Source organism: Mus caroli, unplaced genomic scaffold (assembly GCF_978045245.1).
Source record: "Mus caroli unplaced genomic scaffold, Mus_caroli_1 scaffold_19, whole genome shotgun sequence".
NCBI classification, from domain to species: domain Eukaryota; kingdom Metazoa; phylum Chordata; class Mammalia; order Rodentia; family Muridae; genus Mus; species Mus caroli.
This window is the reverse complement of record NW_028227274.1, coordinates 59,273,028-59,300,395: the sequence shown is the minus strand read 5'-3', so window position 1 is coordinate 59,300,395 and position 27,368 is coordinate 59,273,028. Positions and strand designations below refer to the sequence as shown.

Sequence of the window (27,368 nt, the reverse complement as noted above, 5' to 3'; positions counted from 1 at the left end):
CTAGACCATGGATTGCTCCATTCCCTCCAGTTATCACTTAACCATCCTAGCCAAAGGCTCAAAGAATGGTCTGAGAGCTTAGCCAGGCATCTGCTGGTTTGGTGGCCCCGGTTGACAGATAAAATGGATAGCCGAGGCCATAGTGCTGATAGACAGGAACCTGCCTTACCATTACATCACAAGCCACCACAACACTGTAACACTTGCAGGTTCCTTCCCTTCTCCCAAACCTCCCAACTGTATACCCTTTCATCCCAAGGAAAGGAGTTATGCTACGTCTATGTCTGTGGGAAGTCTATGAGGACTGGCTCTGTCCCTGGTGTCACATGCTAACTGCACCGCCTTGAGTGAGTAACCTACCTTCCCGGGCCTTTTGTTTCCTCATCATTGAAACGGAAGGACTAAACGGCCTCTCTGGGTTGAGAAAACAAAATGCGGTCCAGGACTATTTTAAGGTATTGGATAAGCACTGATTGACTGAGCGATTGGCTGTTGGCTGAGTGAGCAAGCTAAACATTAGTTGTGTGCCTACTGTGTGCAGCAGCTCCATTCTGGCTGTTTTCTATGTTTGGTCTCGCTGATTTCCTTACAACCCAGTAAAGTGACTGGTTGCCCTGCAGGAAACTTAAGGTCATCAACAAAGACGATGTAGTTCGGTGCTGGAACCCCACACAGGCATTTTAATGGACAGGAGCACTCTGCTGCCTCTCTCCTCACCCAACTAATGAAAGGGGGACCCAGAGATAGCAGTCACTTGCCCAAGGTCACACAGAAGACCGTAGCTGCGACCGATGGTTTCTGTCACGCACCCCCTCCCCACCGGCTCGGGCCGCTCCAATCCGCAGCTCTGCGTGCGGGGGCGCGCCCATCCCCCCCGCCGCCGTCTGTCCCTCATCGGATCTGTCTGGGTGTCTCCTCAGCCTAGGGCGCTGCGCAGGGAGAGGCAGGGCGTTCGTAGCACCCCACGCCCGCAGCGGCCTCACGGCAGCGCCTGCGCCCTCCCGAGCCCGTGCGCGGGAGCCGTGGGGGCAAAGGCGCAGAGGTAGGACCAGTGCTCGGCGCCCGCTTGGCTGGCTCTCTGCGCTCTTGCAAGCTGCCCGCGCCCGCTCTCCAAGATGAAGAAGCTCCAGGAAGCTCACCTCCGCAAGGTAGGGCACGAGGGCGGAGCGCTCCCGAGCAAGGCTGGAAGGATCGAAGGGCCAAAGGGATGCCCCCCACTGCTCCGGGCTAGAGAACCTCCCAAACTGGATTACAGGGAGGGGCGGGGTCACGATCTCTCCTGGTGTCTAGGGATGTAGTGTTAGGGTCCAGGTTCACTGTGCACCGGCCTGCAAACAGGTGTCTGCAGCCCCAGGAGGCGCGGACGGGTGGCAGGGGTCAAATACCCCTCTCCCCGTACTCCATCTGTTCTACTAGGGCCTGACTTAGGGTGGGGGCGTTAGAAGATGAATGTCAACATTGAGCTGGCTCTCCTGGGACTGGAATCTCGCCCGGGCTTCACCTGGGCACTCTATACCAAAAGGGCCTTTGCCAGCCTCCAGCGGACCCACTTCAGTCCTGAGGATTTGGGCCCTGACGGCTGGGGCCATTCTGATGTCCCCCTTGTCCCTTTTCACCGCACCCTCCCTCTCTTGTTGAGGAGTCCCCTCCCCCCCGCAGAGACCCCAGACGGTCCGTGATTATGTTGAAGGGAGGCAAGGGTGGGGTCCGGGAACCTAAGAATGGGAGGTGGGGTAGCGGCAGAGATGTCAGCCAGACCTCTGTCTCCCCACCTGTCCATGCATGACCTCCCAGTTTTTTGTGGGGGAGGGGGAGTACTGAGGTAAGTTTTCTGGTGACAAGCTTTGAAGTCCCAGCCCTAGGCTAGGAAAGAGAACTCCTGAGCACTCTTTCTGAAGCTTCCACTTGGCGGTGACTGGTCAAGTCCGGATCTCCAACCTTCCATCTCCTGTATGGAGCTAAGAACCCCTCCCCCACTGGACTGTGTGCGATTTGGAGATGCTATGAACTGGAAGGGGCAGGCACACGTGAGAAGACTACATAGAGACTGACTGCTGTTATCACAACACACCACACACACACACACACACACACACACACACCTTCATTCAAGCTTTCTGATCTTATGCTCCCAAACCTGGGAACACTGGGATCTTTTCTATTGGCTGGCAGGAGTCACTTCTTGAAACTGTGGTCTCTTGGATCCTATTTGGTCTTGTCCCCATTTTCCCCAGGCTTGCTCTCTCTCTCTCTCTCTCTCTCTCTCTCTCTCTCTCTCTCTCTCCTTTGCTCTCCCTTCCCACAAGAACCCCTGCCCTTCTCTGTCACAGCCACACATGATAGAAACAGCCATGTGGTAGGAAGCTCTTGCCGAGTACCCCGGAGAAGCATCTCTGGCCTTTGCTCCTTCAGCCATCCATTAGACCCCACCAGCCCCCATTTCACAGACAGAGCAGCTGAGGCGCAGGAGTGCTTCGTGACTTACCTGGAAGTAGGAGCTACCTAGAACAAGCAGAGCAGTACTGACACCCACCCTCCCAACGTCTCAGAGAGAAGGGGGACCTCTGTGAGCAAGACCAGGCTGGGTCAGCAGAAGCATCACAGGGCTGGATCTTGCCTTAGTTGATGCTCTGACCTTGGCTTGCCATTTGACCTTGGGCCCCTCCCTCTTCTCTCTGGAGCTCTGTTTCCTGCAGTGAAGTGGGAATTCCGGATGCCTTTTGTCTTTCCAAGAAGGTAGAAGATATTCCCAGGCTTGGCAGGGGTGCTCTCTCCTAATCCCCCTTTCTCTTGATGCCTGAGAGTCAACCTATACCTATTGGTCCCTAAAAGAGAGGGTGCAGGTGCATGCATAGAAGTGTGTTCCTGCATGACCCAGAGTGGAGAGTGGGAACTCCCAAACAGGTGGAAATGGAGAGAGCAAGCCAGGTAGGTTCTGGCCCTGCCCCATTTATTTGCCTGCTGTCTGCTGCTTCTGGACCAACCCATCTTCATTGTGCCAGCCTCCTGGGATTCACCTGATGGTGGGGCTAGGGCTCCATGTAGATTCCTGATTGGCTCATCTTTGGGGGACCCCCATTCTCTGGCCCTGGAACAGGAGCAAGCTTCCTTCTGATTGGGGGAGGACCAGTTGGCAGCCTCCTGCTCTTAGAACTCTTGTCGCCATGGAAACAGATCGGACTGCTCTGTGAGTGTGGAAAGGGCAGCATCTCTGAGGGGATCAGGGGAGCCTCATTACTGGGACCTTCTGTCAGCCGGCCTGAAAGGGGCAGAGGGTCTCAGGGTGACAGGCCTACCTTGCAACCTAGTGATAAGGGTCACCAACTCCCTCTTAGCGTTCCTGTAGAAGCCTGAGGGTCCCCAAAGGCTGGTTCTCCTAACTAGAGAGGCAGCCTTAGGGGATGAGAGTGGAGAGGAGGGAAGGGATGGGAGGGGAGGGAGGAGGAGGACAGCCAAGCCTGGGAGTGGTACTCTCATCTCTGCCTGTCCTAGGCTACAGCAGAAAACCCGCTGCTCCAGCGATCATCTCAGTTTTGAAGTACCTTTTTCTTTTTTTTTTTTTTTTTTTTTTTTTTGGTTTTTCGAGACAGGGTTTCTCTTTATAGCTCTGGCTGTCCTGGAGCTCACTTTGTAGACCAGGCTGGCCTCGAACTCAGAAATCCGCCTGCCTCTGCCTCCCGAGTGCTGGGATTAAAGGCGTGCGCCACCACGCCCGGCTTGAAGTACCTTTTTCATTTTGTCTGTCACCATCACCCACAGCCATGTCAGGCTGTCCTCATCACCACTGCCTAACCACAGAGAAGATTGCCATCATGGTCAGACAACTGTCACTCAGTCAGCCCAGCACTGTCGTTTCTGTGCAGCCTGGGAATCCACTGCCCGACCCCACGCTACAGCAGATGTCTCCAGCTGTGGGATACTTTGTTCACCCCTGTTCTCCTGTCAGGGATGGAAGCCAAGCCTGGTGCATGCGGACAGATGCTCTACCATGGAGCCACACCCCAGCCCTCCTTTCATCTTGGTCGTAGTGACACACACATGTGGCCAACACCCGGTGAAGCTGGCTGTCACTATCTGTTTTGGGTGGAAAGTCTTTGGGACAGAAACTCCTCTGGTCAGTGGCTTGGCTCGGAGTCCCTCGGAGAGCCCTCAGTCATTGTGAGCCTCTGGCTAAGACCCCTAACAGAGAGCCCCCTGACATTGTATAGGCTCACACCTCTGAAGGAGCATACTGGCTCCTTGAGACCCTTTCCTCAAATAGAAATTAGGAACAGTGCATGCTGGTCCCTGTTTGGAATGTCCTGACCCATTCAATGAGCTGACCAGCCCCGCAAGTGAAGACATATATTTTAGATTGTGTTAAGCCAGCTTTTGACTGTAGAATTCTTCCACAGAATGCCTGTGCTAGGAGTCTCAAAGGATATGTTTCTGGAAACTTAGATCTATCCAGTCTCCACCCTGTCTTGAAGACTAGGGTCACACCGTGTACTAGCATAGACCATGAGCCAGAATCAGCCTCCTGGTTCCCAGGATTTCCTAGAAGTGTATCTGGATAGAAAGCTGAGGGAGGGCTTTTCTCCTGGGGTGCACACCATGGCTGGATATTCACTCATTGGCCTACTTGGTATTTCCATTCTCCCGGGCACTGGGGAATTTCAGAAGCAAGCAGGCAAGGTAGGCTACCCTCTTTTGACCCATTCCCATGGTCCCAGCTGGGAAGTCCTCTCTGACTTTTAGGTGATTCTAGCCTCTGAGCTTTCTCCAGGTAGTAAACTAGAGTAACTCGTAAATAGGCCAACTTGCATTCTTTGTGGCCAAAAGGAGCTGACCTCCACCTCTCAGCCCCAACCACAGGGAGATTACCCAGTGGACCTCTCTTAACCACAATGAATCATGGAAGGAGACAGCCAAGACAACTGGCCTCATTTGCTTCTGCACTCTGCTCTGCACTAATGATAGCTGGGTGGTGACTTTTTGAAGCAAAGTGTCAGAGACATCTTCCCTGAGTGCCATGTGAAACCCACAGCCCCCACTATGTCTTCTGAGCCATGAGATAGAATTCTGATGCCTTCCTCAGGGAACCCACATTCTCTGAAATCTTTTGCTTCCTGTGCCAAGGGTACCCTGGCTTCTTCCCTCTGTCCCCCTTGGAGCCTCTTGTCCTGAACACCTTCCAGACTGGCCACCTGTCCGGTAAGCTCCACACTGTAGGCAAAGACTGAGCCATTAGCATTAGGAGTTCTGATGCCCTGCCTGGTTCTCCTGGCCAAGCAATCAAAACCCTCAGGTCGTTCATGACCCCTCCTGGAGCCTCTGCTTTCTTCACACCTGGAATGGAGTGTGGGTGAGTAGTTGGCTCAGGTGTAGAATGTTTACTGCTGTGATCACTAACACGTGGTGACAACACACAGTGACTGCCACAAAGATCTTCACTGGCAGTGATATTAAAGTGGGTCAGCCTTGGCCTATTTCTGCTAGCCAAGATGGAGACGGGCAGCTTCCTAAGGCCTGAGCCAGGATCTGCAAGCTAGGCCCTCTTGAGTCCAGGTGAAATCACTGGATCATCTGAACCTGATGCGATATTTCCCACTCAACCTTGCTCAACCCACAGTCTCAGTTTGGCCTCACCCTCCTCCCTCTCTGTTTTTTTTTTTTTTTTCCCTCTCTCTTACTGGCAGCCCATCACCCCAGACCTGCTGATGACTCCCAGTGACCAGGGCGATGTGGACCTGGATGTAGACTTTGCAGCAGACAGGGGCAACTGGACGGGCAAGCTGGACTTCCTGCTGTCCTGCATCGGCTACTGCGTGGGCTTGGGAAATGTCTGGCGCTTTCCCTACCGAGCCTACACCAATGGAGGCGGTATGGGCCTGGGAACCTCTTGGGAGTAGCTGGGGAGACAGACCAAGGCTTGGGGGCTATAGGATGGCCTTTGGAGTGACCTTAGGTTAGAGGGAGGAGGCTTATTTTGCTTGTCCCTTTTCACCGCCTAAGCCCCTCCTCCTGCTTTGCATTCCCAGCCTGATACCCAGGTTTCCTCCCTAAGACCTAAAGCTTTCCTAGAACCTATAGTGAGCAGACATTGTTGCCTATTATGGTAGGTGGAAAGGGTAGTACCCACTGTTACTATTCATTGGCTTTGCAGTGTATCCTGTCCCCTCCCCCACCTCTCCCAGCGCCCTGCCCTACCCACAGTTCCCTCTCTAGAATCTTCCTTGTTCCCTCCTCTCCTTATTCTTTCCATTCAGACTGAAAACGCAAGATCTATGCTCTTTTTACAAATAGTTCCCTTTGTCCTTGATTCTCCATCAAGTTAAGCATTCTAAGCCTCGTTAACAATAGTTAGGGTGAAGTACGCCAGTGCCAGGTCCTGGGCTAGGTGCCTGCCTCAGGCCCTGATAAACAACCTTTCTGGGTAGGCACCTCAGAAATGCTGAAGTAGCTGGAGTCTGGAGAGGCCAAGTTCCCTGTCTAGGATCACCTGGTCTAGATTCAACCTTCCAACAGTCATCTTGGAAGCTCTGGCTGGCACCTGAGATTTCATGTGTTTTCATGTGTGTCTCCAGCTCCCTCCCCCCCCAAACTTGTTAAAGAGGTGCATTCTGGCAAAGAGGAAACCAGGTAACACTAGACCAAGCAAAACTGCGAGTCCACCATCAGCGTCCAGGACTCCAGGATTCTCTCCTCTCCCAATCCCTTCTTCCCTAATTTTTTTTTTTCTTCTGTGTGGTAACCTTACTTCTTCCACAGACAGGCAGCCCTCCTCCATGAAGCTAGGGTGGGGAGTCCAGACACAGACACTTCTAGAGTGACTGTTCTGGAGCCACCCTCTTAGAAGATCACCTGAGATGAATCGATATAGAATTGCAAGGAAAGTGATTAGTGTCACTTGGGATATTTACCCACGGAGCTTCAGGAGGGAGGCCAGAGGGCTAGCTCTATGAGTACAGCCCTACCAGAGCCATCTGGTGGTAGGCAGCTGTCTGAAGGAGGTGGCTGTCTATGTGTGAAGAGAAGGGGAGGGATGCCAGGCCCAGGAAACTGCAGGGCCCATGAAATCTCAGGTGCCAGCCAGAGCATCTGAGGCAGCACTCATGAGGAAGGGACCATCGGAGCCAGATTCTGGAGGTGTGGAGCTGGTACTCTGTGGATGATAACTCATTCACCCACTCTCCGTGCAGTCACTCGGCAGGCGATTCTGGAGGGTCTGCTAGGTGCCCACTCATGTCCTGGGCTCTCTAGCTACAGATGTGAGTAAATAACCAGCAGCTCCCCCAGCCTCAGTGACCCTCGGGAGAAGTGCTCCCTCCCTCCACTGCAGGTGGGATGGTAGGTGGCTGCTGTCAAGGGACAGCGGTGGGCCAGCCAGCATGGAGCCTTGGAGGGGCTGGTCCACCTGAATCCCAACCCCATCTGCTACCTCTGTGCAGGAGCCTTCCTCGTGCCCTACTTCCTCATGCTGGCCATCTGTGGAATCCCCCTCTTCTTTCTTGAGCTCTCCCTGGGCCAGTTCTCCAGCCTGGGACCCCTGGCTGTCTGGAAAATCAGCCCTCTCTTTAAAGGTAAGGCTCAGTGGTTCTTGGCGGGCGTAGAGCCACCGGGAGGCCTGGGGAGTTGCCCTGGTCCTAGGATCTCCCAGTGGAGTGATGCTCTCTCTGCCCTACCCAGGTGCAGGTGCGGCCATGCTGCTCATTGTAGGCCTGGTGGCCATTTACTACAACATGATTATCGCCTACGTCCTCTTCTACCTCTTCGCCTCCCTCACCAGCAATTTGCCCTGGGAGCACTGTGGCAACTGGTGGAACACGGAGCTTTGCCTGGAGCACAGAGGCCCCAAGAGTGGCAATGGGGTGCTGCCTCTTAACCTCAGCAGCACCGTCAGCCCCAGTGAGGAGTACTGGAGGTCAGCCTGACTGGGGTAGCCAGTGAGGGTGGACAGGAGGACGGGGTGCTGTGCTGGTCTAGCATGGGCTGTGTGTGTGGTGAAGGGGGGGAGGGAACAAAGGATTCTGATGCTCGATCCTTTCCTGGTCGGCTACTTTTACAACAGGACAATTAGAGTAGACTAATTCAGAAGGTGGCTGGTGCAGATTAGAGGAAAGACTGCACGGAAACTGCAGTCTAGCCTCAGGGGTGAAGGGGTTAATAAGTCAGTGCCCATTTATTGACAAGAGTGACATTCATTAGCAAGAGTGACTTCATTAGCAAGAGTGACATTTGAGATCCAACGTCACTCTTCCACTGTCACAGGGAGGGTGATAACTGTACCTACATCACAGGACATTACCTACTTAGTCGCTCACATATTTAGTCTCTGAATAAGCGTTTATTGAGGCGCTAAATCCATTGGTAAAGCACTTAACATAGAGCCAGGGACTTAACAAAGTTAGAACCATCTCAGATTGTGTAAGAGCAGAGGCGAGACAAAGGTGGCCTGGGAGTTTTAAACAGGGCAACGTGGATAAAACCATCATGGCAGTGCCGAGAACTCATGAGCCCAGGAATGGCAGCTTTCAGAAAGACATGGTGGCTCACCAGCCCATCCTAGCTGAGAAAGCAAGGGTCAGAGACTTGCTCAGTATCAGTAATGATGCCCCTAAGGTTTCCTGACTTAGTCCTGTTCCAGGATATTCCAGAGTAGCCCAGACTCTGGATGGATAATCTCTTCCCTCCCCTGCAAAGGATTACTCCCAAAGACTCTCAATAGGTTCATGTCTTGAACTGGTCTCTCTCCCAGCTTGCATGGTCTGTACAGTCCACTCCCTTGTTCATTTCAAGGGCAGCCAGAGGGCCTGCATCTGCTAAAGTATGACCTAATAGTTTGAGTATGTCTTGCAAAACTCAAGACAGAGTCGCTGTGACTGCTAAGGGTCTCTTGAGGCAAAGCTAAGGCTGATCACATTGGGTGAGGTGTAGACGGGGCCGCTGGTACTGCCATGAGGGTTAATTGGAGGTATTTTAATGAAGAGGCTTTGTAGAGGATTAGGGAATCCACATGGAGAGTTAGGGCACTGGAACTAGCACCAGAGAGAGCTGCTACCATGTAGAACCAAGGCACAGAGGAAGGGATTGTGGACTTTGGAGCCTTGGAAGTAGGACTACCCAAGTGAACCATGGCTCAGATGAGCATAGCCATGGCCAGGCTCCTGAATAGTGTGTGTGTGTGTGTGTGTGTGTGTATACACTTACACATCTGTGTACATGTGTGTAAATATCAGATCCATCAAGCCTGTATCAGCTATTTGCTGCTGAAAGAAGTGTGTGTTAAGAGGGGGCATGCAGAGGCAAGTTTTCTGGGCTCCAAGACAAATGGAGGGACCTTGGAAAGCACCACATGAGAGTAAGAGCTACCTGGCTTAGAATGTTGGGCATGGCTCCCTTCCCCCCTCACCTATGAATGATAGGATAACCAGAGGATTCTCTAATCATTATTTCCCACAGCCGCTATGTCCTGCACATACAGGGCAGCCAGGGCATCGGCCGACCGGGGGAGATTCGCTGGAACCTCTGCCTCTGCCTGCTGCTGGCCTGGGTCATCGTGTTCCTCTGTATCTTGAAGGGGGTGAAGTCCTCGGGCAAGGTGAGGCTTGGGAGGCTGGGTGCCAAGATGCAGTGGCTAGGGAGGAAGTGGGCACTGGCCAAGGCTGAGAAGATGATAGAATTTACCTGAAGATGGGGAAGAGAGGACTTGGGAGGGCTCTCTGCCTAGAGTGGGGGAGGGGGTTAGTAGTGACACTGGGCATCCTCCCTGCTTTCTTAGGTGAAGTACCTGTTTCAGGCAACACCTATAGGTTAGACAAGCTGGCATCTTTGCCTAGAGCTTGCCACTTTGCAGAGTGTCAGTGAGGGCTTGTGGAATGCTTATGGGCTGGATAAATAGATCAGACCTCTTAGAGTTGAAGGTCACCCATATCCAGATGTTTCATTACCTAGAAATCCCAGGAGGTTGGCATGGCTGGATCTGGGGTTCATGGTTGTTTCCACAGTCTGCTCCTCTGACCTCTTGGTGAAGCCTTGCTCCACACTGGCTCTCCCTACTTGCCTCCCAGTCTGCAGATATTGTAGAGCTTACCTTATTGGATAAGGTGGGCTGTGTACCCACCCCATGCCCAGTCTGTGGCAGGAAAGGATTATCTGTTTTGGGCCTGTTCATGAGCCCACTCCCAAAGCTGGGCATTAAGTGAGCCCCATGTAGGGGAAGCTGGATTACTAACCAGGTAAAGACAAACTAGACATAAGAAGTCCAGCGTGCACCGCAGGTGATGGGCAGAGAAAAGGGGTAATAGGCTGTTTAGGATTGAGAAATCTGGGTCACCTAAAAATGACCCAGATTTTAAATGACCTTTGTTAAGCAAGAGGACATCACTACTCAATATAGGCTGGAGAAGGTTAGAGAAGAGGGACCACCACAGTCACCAGCAAGGCAGAGGATCGTGAGGCTTGCTGAGATAATAAGAGAAGAGGCTGATTGGATATTCAGGAAGCGGAGGATGTCAGATGGTTTGTAAGGGCACAGGAGGGGGAAACTCACTCCCATTAGTGCTAGCTTGTACCAGGGGAGTCAGTAGAGATGGGGCAGGGGTGGCCTTGGGAAGCAGGGTAGCAACCCTGGGTTGGTGATGGGGGAGAGAAGGACATATCCAAAATGGTGGCTGCTTCCTAGCTCAGAACCCCCAAAAGTTGAGAAGGTAGGTTTCTGGCATTGAGGACATGGACAGGGAAAGATTGTGGATGGTCGTCTACCACTCCAAACCGCTCTCTTCCAGGTGGTGTACTTCACGGCTACCTTTCCCTACCTCATCCTCCTCATGCTGCTAGTTCGAGGAGTGACCCTTCCCGGGGCCTGGAAGGGCATCCAGTTCTATCTCACCCCCCAGTTCCACCACCTGTTATCTTCAAAGGTGAGCGGGGAGCATGGAAGGAAGTCTCTATGGGAGAGGGGGCGGGAGGGGGGAGACCCTCCGTCCGGGAGCCTCCAGCTGCAGCTCTGTCCTGACCCTTCCCGTGTGTATTCTTAAAATCCTAGGACCCAGATATTATTTTCTCCATTTGACAAAAACCAAACCAGGAGCAGACAAGAGTTAGTGATGAGTGTAAGGTCTCATGGTAGGGGTTCTATTCAGATCAGTCTATCTCCAAAGCCCAGGGGGGACGTGAGTTCCAGTGACAACCACATCATGGTCCCGACCGCTGACACTATTGACCGCTTGACTGTACCTGACACTTCATAATCACTTAATGATTTTATGCTCATTGGGCTTCTCCATGAGATAGACACTGTTTCAGATCCTTCACCACAGATGAGGGACCTGGAATGTGTAGAGGTAACAGGGCTCACACAGGATGGAGTTAGAAACTGGTAAAGATGAGTACCAGTTCAGACCCCTCTGACTCCAGGCAGGGAGGAAAGTGGTTACCTAGGCCTGTGCTCAACTCCAAGCTGCTGGCAACTCTGCATTGGCCACACCTTCCTTCAGGACTGGACCAGGCTTAGAGACCATCTACTAGACCCTGGGTGGTAAACTGAGTTCCAGAAAAGGGAAGGACTTGCCCATATCCTGCAGTGTAAGTGCCAGAGCTGGGTCTGCTCCTGGCCCTCATCTGTAACCCTGACTGTTCCCTATTCCCGAACCTATCTCTCCCCTTCCCTCTCCTCCTTCTCTCCTGGGTCCTCCCTGTCTTCCCTGTCCCTCTTTCCTTGGCACAGGTGTGGATTGAAGCTGCTCTTCAGATCTTTTACTCTCTAGGAGTGGGTTTTGGGGGTCTCCTCACCTTTGCTTCCTACAACACATTCCATCAGAACATCTACAGGTCAGTGCCTGCCTCTTCCAGTGCCAGGGGCCAAACTCAGGAGGATGGGTGCCTGGGAGGCTCCTTTGGGTTGAGGCTGTGGCCAGTTCACCCTGGCCTGGGTTTGGACTCTCCTTGGCAGAGACACCTTCATTGTCACTCTGGGCAATGCCATCACCAGCATCCTGGCTGGCTTTGCTATCTTTTCGGTGCTGGGCTACATGTCTCAGGAGCTGGGTGTGCCCGTGGACCAAGTGGCCAAAGCAGGTAGGTGGAGGCAGCATGTGAGGGTTTGGTTGGGGTGAGAGGTAGCTGGGTCACGGGGTGTGCTAGCAACACAGACTGGCAAGATGGGGGATAGCTAGCTTTGATTTTTTTCTAGGGGGTGTTTTTGTTTTGGTGTGTATGTGTGTGTGTGTGTGCATACACACATGTGCACATGCATGCACACACACATGCATGTACACACACACTTGTGTGGGACATCCATGTAAATGCATAGGTGTGCAAGTGAGCATGCAACAATCTCTGGAGACAACGGTGTGTCTGTATGAAGAAGCTGTTTTATCTTTCGGGTCTTGTTTGTCACACCCTGGGTTGAGATGTATGTGTGGAAGTGAATGTAGAGGGCCAATAATCTGAATCAGCGTGTTTTGTGTCAGTGGGTGAGTGTCACTATGTGTACTGGTGGGGCTCTCTGTACAAATGAGTACGTGCGGACCTGTGTTCTGACTATGTGCTACATTTGGTTCCTGTGTGTATGTGTGCATGACCGCTAGTTCATTTTCAATACTCCTGTGTACTGAGCACATGCAGTGTGCCATCCTAGATCCTGGGAACTAAGTGGTGAATGTGTTCAGTTCCTGTTTATCTCTGGACTTGGGTGTGGTGCATGAGTGCGCTCCCACACGGACACAGCAACCCTATATATTTGAATGCGTATGGAGGTATACTGTGTACCCCAGGCTGCTGACCCTGCATGCCCCGGGCCCAGGCCCTGGCCTGGCCTTTGTTGTCTACCCACAGGCCATGACCATGTTGCCTCTGTCACCTTTCTGGTCCTTCCTCTTCTTCTTCATGCTTCTGACGCTTGGCCTGGATAGCCAGGTGAGCCTTGCCCATGGGTGAGGGCAATAGTGTGTGTGTGTGTGTGTGTGTGTGTGTGTGTGTGTGTGTGTGTGTGTGTGTGTAAGACTCTGACCTCAATACCCCCTGCAGTTTGCCTTTCTAGAAACCATAGTGACTGCAGTGACCGATGAGTTCCCATACTACCTGCGGCCCAAGAAGGCAGTGTTCTCAGGCCTCATCTGTGTGGCCATGTACCTGATGGGACTGATTCTCACCACTGATGTGAGTGACCTTCAGGGAGGTGCCAAGCTGGGAAGCTGGGCAGGGTGGTGTTCTTTGCAGCAGTATTTTTGGCCAGCTGAGAAGTCACTGAATAACTTCTGGTCCTACCAGGGCCTGTTTCCTGTGGCAGGCACCTTGGTCTATGGTGGAGTTCTGCCTCTGGAGTCAATTTGAAAGACCTGGGTTCAAACCTCACTCCTCTACTTGCTGAGTAACTTCAGACAAGCGACTTCCCCTCTCTGAACCCATTTTTCCTCATGCATACGTGGGTCCTGTGAGGAGACCAGGCTGCTGGGAAGCAGGAAGGGACATTGTCTCAACAGCTCTGAGCAGGCAGACCATGGCATGGTTTTCTACTCCCTCAGTCCTGGCCACTTCCAGCTCTCCTCCTGCCAGAAGGAGATGGGCAAACAGAGGGGGAGCCTGAGGGTGGAGGCCCAGCTCTGTGCTTTGTGTTCTAGGGGGGTATGTACTGGCTGGTCCTTTTGGATGACTACAGCGCCAGCTTCGGACTCATGGTGGTGGTGATCACCACGTGCCTCGCTGTCACCCGGGTATATGGTGAGAAGGGCTGGGGGGGGGGGAGTGGGGGGAAGGCAGGCTGACACTCCCAGGAGTGAGAGAACAGGGTGTGGGCTCTGTACTGCAGCCAGGCAGGGAGGCAGGCATGGGGGAGGGGTCACTGGCTCCGAGTGAACCTATCATGGGACACTCCTTCTCCTCCCCTGTGCAGGCATCCAGCGGTTCTGCCGAGATATCCACATGATGCTAGGCTTCAAGCCAGGCCTCTACTTCAGGGCCTGCTGGCTGTTTCTGTCTCCAGCTACACTCTTGGTAACCAGGGGTGGGAGGGAAGTTGGTTGCCTGGGGCCCTAAAGCCAAGTGCAGGTCCCTCTGTGTGTTTAGTCTAGCTGGGCAATCTCGGCTCTGAATGAGTCTTTGCTGGGGCTGTGGAGGAGGCATGAGGACCTAGCGCACACATCTCCCCTCCAAACCCTAGTTTTCTGAGCTATGCTAGACCTAGACTTACAAATGGGTGGAGCTGCTGGGTGGTGGTGGCGCATGCCTTTAATCCCAGTACTTGGGAGGCAGAGGCAGGCGGATTTCTGAGTTCGAGACCAGCCTGGTCTACAGAGTGAGTTCCAGGACAGCCAGGGCTATACAGAGAAACCCTGTCTCGACAAACAAAAGCAAAAACAAAAGCAAAAAACAAATGGGTGTAGCTTTTTCTTAGGGCCTCAGGAGGGCACCTCAGTACTGTGCTTTGCTTGTCAAAGGGTGGGAGTAACTGGGAGAGAGGCTGTCTCAGGACTTAGGATATCCCCAAGCTGGGCTGTCACAAACCTTCATATCAAGTCAGCATGGAGCTGGCCTGGTCTGGTAAAAGACCCCAGAGACGGACTATCTTCAGTTCTGATACAGCTAAGAACCATGGGTAGATCCCAGCTAGGCTCTCTCAAGTCTTAAGGTGATCCAGACCCAGGCCACACCATACTCTGGGTTCCACTCAAGGACCAGTGATGCTGGAGTCTCCACTTTGCAGGCCTTGCTGGTGTACAGCATTGTCAAGTACCAGCCCTCGGAATACGGCAGCTACCGCTTCCCAGCCTGGGCCGAGCTGCTAGGCATCCTGATGGGTTTGCTCTCTTGCCTCATGATCCCAGCTGGTATGCTGGTAGCAGTGCTTCGAGAGGAGGGCTCGCTCTGGGAGGTGAGTCCACCTTCCCTGCCTGCCTACAGCCTTCTGGCTCTGTGGCCTGGCTCTCGGTTAAAACAAACAAAACCAAAACAACATCAACCAAAAAACACCTGTATGGACAGATGTCCAGAACCTGGCAGGATCCTTGTACCCTGCAAGAGGCTCATGGTATCTAGATTCACTTGGGGGACTAGAATCAGGCTCTGAATCTCACAGCATACGGGTCCATGGGAATAGGAGAGAAGAACTAATCCAAAGACCACTGATGATAGTGTAGGGGTCAGAACTTTAACTTAGAGTCCAGAGGCAGGGAGTAACATTGAGATAGCCCAGAAGGTAGGTTATCCCCCTTGTCCTGTGTTCAGCATCCCTACGTGGCCCATGAGTAGCATAGAATGATTGGGTTAAAGAGAGCAATTGGTTAACAGGGCGATGTTGGTGCACACCTTTAATCCCTGCAGTCTAGAGGCAGAGGCAGGTGAGTTTGAGGCCAACTCTCTAGAGAGAGAGAGAATTCCAGGACAGCCAAGGGTACACAGAGAAACTCTTGTTTCCAACAAAACAAAACAAAAAACAAACAAACAAAAAACCCAGAAATGCAAAAACAAAAACAAAAACAAAACCCCAGACAGGGAGAATGTAATTGGCATAGGAGCAACAGGCCTTGAAAGAGACAGGTAGTAACCCACTGTGGGCCACCAGATATGCTATGTGACCATAAGGACATCCTGGCCTCTCTCTGAGCTGCCCAGGGCACCCTTTGTACATAGAGACTTCACTTGGGCCCTTATGAGTCTGGAGTCCTCCAATGGCCAGAGACTCATGGTGAGTGAACGGAGCTCAAGCAGGCCAGATAGAGCCTAGGGACCCTCCCTGTGACACACACACCTAGCAGAGGGTGCTAAAGCCAGCTAGTCCCAGCTCACGAGAGCTTACTGTTGAGAATTTCGGAATGCTGTGATCCATTGTTAAAGTAGTGCTAGCCAGAGATTGGCAATGACAGGAAATGACCTATAAGACAGTCCCCTGCCCCTTCTGCACCCTACATGTCTGCCTCCACACAGCCTGTCTCTCTGTCTGTCTCTGTCTCTGTCTCTGTCTCTCTCTCTCTCTCTCACACACACACACACACACACACACACACACACACACAATGGTACCCCCAGTCATATGGTAGCCTGGAATTCAGTCATTGTCCTGCTTTCAACCACTGTGTGACCCAGGGGGCCAAGCTTTCCCCTTCTCTGAACCTCAGAGTCCTCCTAGGCCAGTTGCTCCCTTGCTCAAGAACCAGGTGTGTGCAGAGGACAGCAGGACAGGGCAGCTTGAGCCAAGGATGTCAGCACTTGGGTTTGTTGGATCTGTGGCTAGCCCCAGGAGCACTCAGATCAGGGCTGCCTTTCATCCATTAGGTCAGAGTCCCAGCAGCGCTTTAGGGCCCTACTTTAAGTTATCTCTCTAGCCTTGTTTTCTCCTTAAGGACAGGAATGCTAGCCTATAAGGTAGCTGTGAGGAGAAAAGGAGCCAGCCAGACTGTGGAACAGAAAAACAGAACATTCAAAAAGTTCAAGATAGGGCCTATCTAGGTTTAAATCTTAATGCTCTACTTCCAGCCTATGTGACTTTGGCCAACTTAAGCAACCTCTCTGAGCTTTAACTTTCAGACAATATCTGTGGAAGTAAAGGGGGTGGGAACTAAATAACTCTTTTATAGAGTACTGCAAATATGCAAAAGGCTGACACCCAGCACAGAGCTGGGTATGCTATGTGCTCAATTCTAGACCAGGAGTTCCCACAGACGTGCTTTTTCCCTGAGCAGCATCCAGCGACATTATTAATTGTCATGGAGGGAAACTGAAAGGACTATAGGCCAGGACCACGGTTGGCACCCTCCCATGTACAAGACAACCCCACAGCTTGTCCCTGACAGAGGCCAGTAGTGCTCAGGCTCAGAGACTATCGTCTGTTTTGTTGTTTATTTGTTTGTTTGTTTTGCATGTGTGGGCACATCTAAATCCTGGCTCTCAGAGACTTTGCATTGTTGTGTGGGAGCTAGGCAGTAATGACTCAGTAGTGCTAGCTAACAGCTGTACCTCATAAGAACAAACGCACGAGCTGAACACAGAAGCACAGGTAGAGGGGTAAGGGTGCTGTTTTGGCCAGGGCAGTCAGAGTCAAGGCTCTCAAATGGACAAGATAGATGCAGTGGTTAAGACAGCATCACTGGCAGCTGGCAATAGGTCAAAAAGCCCCAAGGGAAGAGGGTGGCAAAGAGGCCCATGTGACTAGAGCAGAGATGGGGTCGGGGAGTGGAGATCCAAGATTGTGGAGTTTCTTAGTTTATTTTCTACTGCTGTGTTTACAACTCCGTGACCAAGCCTGGGGATGGCTCATTGGTTAAGAACACTCCGTTTTACAGAGGTCTCTAGTCTATAGTTCCCATATCGGGAAACTCACAACTGTCTGTAGCTCCATCTCCAAGAGATTAGACACTTTCTTCTGGTCTCCTTAGACACCTGCACAGACACATAGACACACAGACACACATACAGGCACACACATACACACACACAGAGGCACACACACACATACACACACATACTTACACGTATTTAAAGTTAAAAATAAACTTAAAAAAACCCAGACACAGAGGCAGGCGGATTTCTGAGTTCGAGGTCAGCCTGGTCTACAAAGTGAGTTCCAGAACAGTCAGGGCTACAGAGAAACCCTGATTCGAAAAACCAAACCAAACCAAAACAAAACAAAACAAAAAAAAAAAAAAACCCACCAAAAAAACAAAAAACAAAAAACAAAAACCCCAGACACACCATGAGGAAAAGCAAGATGGGGAGGGAAGGGTTTATTTGGTTTGTACCAAGTTGACAAAACCCAGTCAGGAAGGCAGGCAGGAAGGTCACAGAGAGCAGGGCAGGTCCCAGAGAACATGGCAAGCATTAAGGTTTCACTCTGAGGAAGAGGAGACACCATTGGCCAATTTGTGAGGAGCTGGCTCTAACAGCTGAATAGATGCCACCACACTCTAGGTGCCAAACGATGTTGTCGTTGGACCACATCACACCCCGCACCCTTGGAGCCTGTACCCAGAGGGCTTCATCAGCTGCCAGGGGCCTCCTTTTTCTCAGGGTGCAGGGCTCTTGCTCCAGCAGGATGGGCAGAGGGCCCTGAGAATGTGGCTAAGGATGACCTCTGTAAGTCTGGGCTTAGTCAGCCCCTTAGTCAGCTCCCTCCTTCCTAGACTCTGGGCTCTGGGAAGTGTCTAGGGAGGTCACCTCAGCCCCGCCTGTTTTGGCTGCCAGTCCTTTCCTAAAAGTCCCCAACAAGCCTGGATTCTATTTTCCGCAGAAGAGAGTTAGAAAAGAGCTGAGTCTACGTTTAAATGCTTGTCGGTGTGTGTGTGTGTTTGTGTGTGTGTGTGTGTGTGTATTGTCTCACAACCTTAGCAACCACGCTATTCCCAAAACTAAATAGTCATGTCCTCTTTATGTGCCCCAGTGTGGAGTTGACAGATGGTGCCTGGAGGCCACCAGTCCAGAAGTGGCAGAGCAGATTCTCACTGAGCATAGGCAGGTCTTTGCAGGGTACCTGGCCATGATAAATGCTCAGTGTCCATTATCATTGCTTTACTGCAGAGACTTCAGCAAGCCAGTCGGCCTGCTATGGACTGGGGCCCATCTCTGGAAGAGAACCGGACAGGCATGTATGTGGCCACACTGGCTGGGAGCCAGTCACCAAAGCCACTGATGGTACATATGCGCAAATACGGGGGCATCACCAGCTTCGAGAACACGGCCATTGAGGTGGACCGTGAGATCGCAGAGGAGGAGGAGGAGTCTATGATGTGAGACCAGAGACCACCAAACAGGAGGGCTGGTCGGGGCCTCACAGTCCCTTCCATGGCCTGCAGGGGATGGCTATGACTGTTTGGGATTCTGACAGGCAATGGGAGGTTGCTGTGGCAACGACAGTCCCCAGCATAAGTCCCTCTTAGTGGCCTCTACATCTCCTGGAACCTCTATCTAGATGGACATACATACTCTAGGTAACTCATTCAAAGCTGAAATGATCCAGCTCAGCCCTCAGTTTGTGAGGGATGTGTTGAAGCCAGGGAGAGAAGGTCTGGACCAAGGTCACATGCCTAAGAGGACTTGTTCCCAAGCCTCCAGCCAGCCAACTCCCTTTCTCTTTTGAGGGAGCAAGCACCATGTTTGATATCATTGTTCAGACATTTTGACAAGATACATTTCCATACAAGCCAACTTTAAACCCCGGGGTCAGGGTAGTGGAACGCTGGAGAGTCCCAAGGTCCTGGATAGAGAGAGCCAGGGAGTGAATTGGGCAGAAAAGTCTCTGTGGGTTCCTATGTTATGGCCAGTTTTTCCAGAAGAGGTGGGAGCTTTGGGGGCTGAGAGATATGAAAGATTGCAGAACAGGCAGGAGGGAAGGCTTATGGGTCAGAGCTGCCGTGGGGCCAGGAGGAGGCCCAATCTGCCAGAGCAGAGACCAGGAGTGGCTGGAGAGCTGATGCTCCCAGGTTATAAGAGGGAATGAAGACTACTAGCAGGGAGGGGGAGCCAGAAAGGCAGGGTGGGGGGACTTGCATGGCACTGTATAGCATTTTAGGTCTGTTTGGGGGTGGATTAGGGACAGGTAAAGAGGTGGGAGGACTGTGGAGGACAGGAGAGAGGTACTAATGACTGGAGTTAGATGCTTGGGTGGGAGTGGATAGAGCCCACCTTTGCCATTTGGATACCATCCTTGGGCTGGCAGGCGTCCTGAAGAGCTCCCACCATGGGGACAGGAATGAGAGTCTTCTTCCCTGCCGCTGTGGCTTCCAATAACAATGGCTACTGAGACTCTGAGATGGTTCACATATCAGACATCTTGATGCTGCAGGGCACCTGACAGGGGGCAGCCTCTGTCCTGGGTCCCTGCGAGATGCTGTTCAGGTGTGGCCCTCGCACTGCATTCCCCAGGAGAGCAGGGCATGTTCATGCAGCATATGACCTAAGAGTGACCTCTCTCCTGGCCTCTCCCCAGCCCATTTGTGTTCTTCTGGTCGGTTGTCAATAAATACCAAATGACATTGTCATCTTTACCTGACTCTGCTACAAAGGGCACAGTGGGAGGTGCGGAGTGCTTGCCAGCTCCCACTGGACAGAGGAGGGACCCAGGGCTGGCCGTTCCTGTTTCTTGCGATCCTGGCTTCTGGTGCTCGTTTTTGTAATGTCTCTGGAGAAACACTGGACCCCTAGAAAGTGCTCAGTCTCCCGATTATATAAAGACAAATGGAGCCCCCCGAGGAGAGATACTTGCCCAAAGTGGGGAGGGTAGCAGGTCTTGGTGGCCTTCACCACCACCCCAGAGTATCCCTGTAAGTGAGGCTGGAGCTTGGGTTTTCTAAGCAGAGGAATCTCCGGTGTTCTCACCCGCTTCCTGCAGGGCCTCAACACATGAAAGAGCCCTAAGCCTTTCTAATGCAGACCCAGGTGTCTGCAAGGCTTTGATGGGGAAGAAAGGAAGGTGGCTGATATTTGGGTATTAATACACTGCCCCTTATAAAGGGCCAGCCCCGCCTACCCCTTTGTTGGTACTCCAGGTGGGAAAAGGGTGATGCAGGACCCCTTTCTCAAGGCAGGCTCCTCTTCCCATACCGGGTACAGCTTCCAGCTTCTGGCAGGGCCCCTGGCCTGCAGTCTTCTTGCCATACCCAATTTGGGGAGTTAGTTCACTCTGCCCACTCGGAGCTGTGGTTCTGAGGGTCTTACCTTAGGCACCTAGTCATGGCTGCAGCAGGCGACCAAGGAAAAACGGGAGGACCTTGGAGCTGAGACGACACTTCTTCCACATTGCCATGTGAGAAGGGTCAGAAGGTTATGGGTCACCCCAGTTTTGTGGCCTCTACCTCAGCTCTCAAGGTTTCCCTTGAACCCTTGACTTTTTTCACCTCCCCATCCCTCCTCTCCAGCCCAGGCCCCGGATTTGCAAGTTCTCTTATTACCCATGCTCCGTCTCTGGGCCAGCCAACACACCTTTTCCATTTCTGTGCTCTCTGATTGCCCTTCCTGTTGGGCCACAGTCTCCCTTTGCTTGTGCCATCTCCCAAGCACCCAGGGCAAGTCCTTTACTGATTTCTGATCTCTCTGAGTCACAGCAGACTTGGGTAGACACCAGCCAGGTGGGAAAGCCAACTGTGAACCAGAGGTCCCATCTGGAAGGCTCCATGACAGCACAGGACGGAAACCAAGGGGAACACTGGCTAAATCCACAATTGGACCTCAGTCTGCAGTCTAGAAGGTACTAGTTAGCTGATACCACCAGGGTCCACAAAACCAGTTAGGGAGGCGAGGAGAGTAAGATATTGATAGAGATGGGGAAATACTGAGCAAGAGACCCATGGTGGGCGTTGGCAGGACAAGAGCAGGTCTAGGGTGTTGAAACTTAGAAAATGAAGCATGTCTATCAGGCGATGCTCTGTCTCAGAAGGTAGCCTGGTTGCCGAATGCCCTAGGTTCCTAAGAGTAGCTGGTAGTATGGATTTTGGGTGCAGATTGTCAGCCCTGCAGACTCAGGGCTGAGCATCTCAGAGGACGGCACTTGCTCAAGTCTCTCGGGAGCATGCTGGAGCAAGGCCAGGCCGAATCTTTCCATTCCTACTGGGTCATCTGCTTGTAGCCTCAGCTGACCTCTGCACCCGTGTACCCCTGAACTTGGAAAGTTGATGGGGAGCACAAAGAGGCAGCATGGCTGTCCAGCAGGGATGTGGGAGAGGATGCCACAGGGCCCTGCACTTCTGCCCCAGAATTTGAGCAAATGTCCTCCTGGGCCCTGGGAAAGGTTGAGATGAAGCTCCTACAGTCACTTCTAGTTTATGCTCTCTGGATGGCAACCTGGTTGAAGAGTAGTTAGTTTCTCTTCCTCAGACTAGTTAAAAATAGCCATATTCCTAACACTAGCAGTGTGTGTGTGTGTGTGTGTGTGTGTGTGTGTGTGTGTGTGTGTTTGTGTCATACTGGTTACCTTAGCAGGTCCTCAATAGGCCCCACCCACTCCTGTCGCCATCTACCAGGCCAGCAAATTCATCTGTGCCCACGCAGACCCGGCTATCCTCTGCTTAGACCTTAGACCATGCTTTCCACCCTGATCCTGCGCCATCTGAATCCTAGCCAACCCCCTCCATGAGCTTCCCTCAACTCCCAGCCGCATGTGACTCCCGAGTCTGACTCAGCCCCACATCTGGTGAGTCCAGACAGCCAAGCCTTTATGTCCAGGGCATTCGTGTCCTTCTGAGACAACGTTTTCTACTTCTATGCCACTGAGATTCTTGTCTTGTACTCCTTGGACCTCAGAGCACTTTAGGATGTGGCAGGATGCTATGCAGAGGGCTCCAGCTGCTCAGCCACAGGCTTGGCCTGTTCTCAGCTCTGCCTAAGCCATGTGATCAGAGGAAGTCACTTTGCTCCTCCAAGCTTTAGGCTCTTTCCCTGTAATGGAGTAGCCACAATTCTTCAGCAGCAACCTCTTGGGGGTTGGGGGATGCTATGAGACTCCAGCACAGGCTAGGACATACATCTGTTGACTGAAGGCTCTGCCCCAGTCCTTTAGGACCAACCCTGGACATCCTTGGTCTTTCTCAGTTATGCACAGTGGAGCAGCAAACTGAGCACGGTTCTCTGGTGGCTCCAGGGCCAACCATCACGAGTTGAGAGAGCTGGAGGCTCCTGGGAATACCATGGGCTTCTGCGTTATTCACTTACAGGATTGTGGTGTGCTGTCTCAGACACTCATTTTTTGCTGGTGGCTCATGGAAAATTTGGCTTTGTTAGCTCCAAGCCTCTCCTTCCAGGGCCTGAGCTCTCAATGACACTGGTCTCGCCCTGGAAAGGTATCCAGGGATGTCTGTCCACGGCATGCCCTTGGCCTGCATCCCCCCCCCGCCCCCGCCCCCCCTGTCTCTGCCTGACTTCCTATAAGCCTGACTTCTCTCCAAGAGACTGGGCAAGCAGACTGCCTCCTCTGCCCTGCTCCACAGGGAGGCCTCCTCCCAGCACCCTCATCCAGGCTTGGTTTTTGTTGGCGGAAAGAAAACCTTTTCCCCATTAATGGTCACAGCATCTATGAGAGCTGCAACCTCTGGGGAATTGCCCTAAGTAGGAGCCAAGGCAGAGAGAGCCACGTGGCCACAGTCAAATCCTAGCCCCACAATCCTGAGAATCTACCTCTTTCCATTTGCAAACCCAAATCCCCTCCACTGTAAAATGGAGAGAGCTACTTTCCTTTTGCAAGAGATTAAGTGAGATGTTGTTAGGTCCCTAGACCATACTTTGAAGAAAAAAAAAATCATGAAAGAGCCTAACACAAGACTGAATATGTAGAGACCTGTCAGGTAAGATTATGGAGATGAGAGACAGTCTTAGCTTCCACCTCCAGTCAGCCCAGAGAGGAGGAGGTCAGAGGTCACAGGTCTGGAACCCGAGACACACTGACATCAGCACTGTGACAACATTCCTCAGAGGCCAGGCGTTAGTGTTCTCATCTGAAAAGTGAGTTGAAGAGGCGTTATGGACTCCCCACCAAGGGACCTGATGGGGGAGATGTTAACTATAAGAACTGGCTGCCCCATCCACTCCCATAGGCCTTCTGCTGAATACCATGGCATGGACCTGGTATACCATGGAAATACCATCCCTTCTCTGGGTCAGGCTGGATGCTTAGGAGCCCTGATGGTTTTCCAAAGTGAATTGGACGGAGAAACCCAGCCAGGTCAGCACTGGAGGAGTCTGTGCTTCCATAGGTAGAGTGCTTGCCCTATTCTCATAAGGCCCTGAACTCAAACCATAGCACAACCTAAAATGTTGTGGTGGCGCATGCATGTCATCCTAGCACCCAGGAAGTTAGAGGCAGGAAGATCTGAAGTTTGTGGTCATTGGGTATGAAGCAAGTTGAGGTACATGAAGTCATCCCTCAAAAGGAAAAAAAAAATCTGAATCTAAGCTTTGCCTTGCTCTCTGTTCTACTGACTACCATCAGGGTCCTAAAGAGGTTTGGGGCTCAGGAACCTGAGGCAAGGAGGACCCTGTTATCAAAATCCTTCTTCTGAGCCAGGGGGTCAGAGGAGATGAAGTGGGAACTTGGGTAGGTCTTCCCATAACTGCATCTTGGGACATCCAGCGCAGCTTTGGAGCCTGGGTGGAGAATTGGTGTAGATCCTGTAACCTAGGTGCTTATAAAAAAACATAGCTGCCCCGAGCCCCGCCAACCTAATATAATCCTACTCCCTGAGAGTGGGACCTGGTACATATGTCTATCTAGTGGGTTCTGTGACTGAATCTGCAGCAGCCAACCCTAGCCGCACATGGTTAGAACCAGAGGTGCGAGGTCATTTTTACAACGAGGAAACAAAGGTCCAGAGAGAGACTATGACCGAGACCATTCTAGGAGAAGACAATGGTCTTTACCCCTTTTCTTCTTAGTGGTAAAACTGGCTCCCTCTAGTTCCCTCCACCTGGGCCTGGGAAGTGAGGTGCCTGGGCAGGACTTCCCTGAGACCTCTGGGATTTTGGTAGTCTGGGTGTGGGAAGAGGAAGAGTAAGGGGAGGGGTCATTTGCATGGGATTGACCCCTGTTCCACCTCTCCCTGAGTGAGCATTCCCAGAAGCTACTAGGGGGTGTTTTCTGAAGGATTTACAGCCTAGACCTGAGACATTCATTTCCACTGCTGAGAACTCACCCATCTCCCTAGAACAGCACAAGCATGCAGTAGATTCAGCGCTCTGTTAGTTAGCCCTCTCATATTTCTGGTCTCCACAACCTCCTCCTAAGCCTGCATCCCACACTGGAAACCTTCTAGGTTGTCAGCTGCGGCCTTGTTTCTAGACTTCCCTCCCACCTGTTAAGTGTCTCCACACAGCCTCCCAAGTTCCCAAGTCACATGCCTCCTCTTTCCTCCAGGTTCAGTTCTAACCTCCACCCCATCCCGTCCTGGGTCCTTGGTTCTTGTGGTCTGACATGATGTCAGGAATTCCTGGAAGACAGAAAATATTTCTAGCTCTTTTTTTTTTTTTTTTTTTTTTTTTTTTTTTGGTTTTTCGAGACAGGGTTTCTCTGTGCAGTCCTGGCTGTCCTGGAACTCACTCTGTAGACCAGGCTGGCCTTGAACTCAGAAATCCACCTGTCTCTGCCTCCCAAGTGCTGGGATTAAAGGCGTGCGCCACCACTGCCCGGCTTCTTTCTTTCTTTCTTTCTTTCTTTTTTTTTCTAGTTCATTTTTAAGTCTTTGAGACCTCAGCCTGGTTCCAGCATAGCCCAGAAAAGTCAGCACTTGCTGTAGTTCACAGCCCAACTTAATGCGCCTGCGCATGCCCCACACCCTTCCAGCTCCTTCCCTGTCTCCCAGCCTCCCTGCCTCCGCGCCACCCACTCCCATCCCCTTTACCCTTTAGTCACACAGTCACCTTATTCATGTGTGGCCCATCACAGGACACTACTGAGGATTGAGAGCCTTCAAGAAAAGGAGATGGGGCATGTGTGGACTTGGTCAGCATCTAGTAAGTGACAGCCATTGCTGTTGCAGGTTGGCGGAATGGGGCGTCTGCTTGTATCATGTCTGTCTCTTTATTACTGGAAACGTGCTCGCCAGAAAGAGTGGCAATGCCTACCCCGTGCGTCCTGCGTGGGGACTTGCTCCCTTGCTTGCCTGTGAGAAGCACGTGGTGGGGTAGGAGGAGGGCATTGTGGGAGCCTGGGACCTTAACCAAGTGTGTGGAAACCACAGAAGCAAGCAGTAAAGATGAAGCTAAAATGGGACCGAGACTCAAAAGGTGAGGAGCAGCCAAGACCTTCACTCACCATTTGCTAACACCCAGAGTTGGAAAAATACAGAATTGGGGTAAGTCTTGGCTCAGGGTACCAAAGCAGCCCTCTGGGTTCTGCTGTCTTCCTTGCTCCCTCAAAACTGTTGTAACTAGGGCAAGTCGTGTGAAGACACACACTGTGAACTGCAGCGCAGCATGTTCTTGTGAGATTAGAAACACGGTTCTAATCTGAGGTGGTACGCTTTGAGAATTCAGATGCCCTCTTGAGATCAACTGGACCCTGCACGAACTCTGCTAGGACACGTGCCTGCAACCCACTCGTATTCTGCCACCTGCTGGTGAGAATCTGCAATGGCAGCCTAAATAAGCTCTCTAGCCCCTCTGCACTGCTCAGGTGCCTGGGGCTAGGGATGCAGAGCTGAAACAATATTTTTGTGCTCTCATGCTCTAGGCCTGTACTCTCGCTGTGAAGATTCTTAGCTATGTGCAAGGGGAACATTCCTCTTAGACCCTCCATTTGACTACCCCATATACCTCAGTAAGGACAGCTTTAGAAAGCAGTCAACCAGGGACTCTGGGGTACCAGCACAAGAACCACACTTTAAGAGGAACTGTGGATGTCAACGGACAATCCCCCTGGCCCCATGAAATCCAGGTCTTTTGAGAAGGAGGAATCCTGGCTTAGTATGGCCAATTCATCTGGTTTGCCTGAGATTATCCTATTTCTTTAGTTGTTTTTTTGTTTGTTTGTTTGTTTTGAGACTGGGTTTCTATGTGTAGCCCTGGCTGTCCTAGAACTCGCTCTGTACACCAGGCTGGCCTCAAACTCAGTGATCCATCTGCCTCTGCCTCCCAAGTACTGAGCTGAAAGGCGCGCACCACCCTTGCCCAGCTGACTGTCCTAGATTTAGCACGGGAAATCTCAGGTCAACATCTGGGCAGTCTCAAGCAAACCAGAGGAGTTTGCTGGTCTCTACTGTGTGTGTGTTGGGGGTGGGGGGTGGGGGCGGCAATGCTGCCACACTGACACATGGGCTCTGCTGGCCTAAAGGAGCTCAGAGAAACCCCCTGTGGCCCATGGAGCGCTCACCCAGGCGCTAGGCTCATACACGTTCGCAATCTGGAGTCTCTTCTCCACTTGGTTCAACATCACATGGCTCTACTGGGACCCTGAAGCTTGTCTGTGCAGTGATGCCCACGGGTAGGAAGGGCCTCTTCCTGAGAACCCTTCTCATTGTCCAAAGGAAACTGAGGTGCTAACAGACCCTGAAGGCTCCTCAGAGAGGCTTGAGTTCTTGGCTCTTTGTGGCACTGCACCCCCCAACAATTGTTAAGGGTACCCAAATGCCTGAAAGAAAGAAAGAAAGAAAGAAAGAAAGAAAGAAAGAAAGAAAGAAACAAAAACAAAAACAAAAAACAAACCAAAGCAAAAAGCCAGCTCCTGGGGCTCTGTGCCTTGACCAATTCAGGAGGACACGGACTCACATAAATTTGTAGCTATTTATTCCACTGAAAACGCCAAGAATAAACCAGACATCTCTTCTCCCCTCCCCCACCCCCCAGTAGCAGAAAGTTTGAGCAGTGGTCATTCAAGTTCACAGCCACAGATTAAAAAAGAAAGAGAGAGAGAGAGAGAGAGAGAGAGAGAGAGAGAACTAGAACAAAACCCTAAACAAATAGTAACAAAGATGCCAGCA

At 52.0% G+C, this 27,368-nt stretch overlaps 1 protein-coding gene across 1 annotated transcript; it reads left to right on the top strand.

The window, feature by feature from the left end:
• Positions 1-940: 940 nt before the first annotated feature.
• Slc6a7 (solute carrier family 6 member 7) lies at positions 941-19,926 on the top strand. The gene is made up of 14 exons (XM_021150576.2): positions 941-1,148; positions 5,679-5,862; positions 7,431-7,562; positions 7,669-7,903; positions 9,442-9,580; positions 10,767-10,901; positions 11,708-11,811; positions 11,933-12,057; positions 12,785-12,897; positions 13,009-13,140; positions 13,602-13,701; positions 13,874-13,974; positions 14,684-14,851; positions 18,490-19,926. Exons 1-14 carry the CDS (start codon positions 1,116-1,118, stop codon positions 18,700-18,702), a joined length of 1,914 nt encoding a protein of 637 aa, XP_021006235.1. The 5' UTR covers positions 941-1,115; the 3' UTR covers positions 18,703-19,926.
• The last annotated feature ends 7,442 nt before the right edge of the window (positions 19,927-27,368 follow it).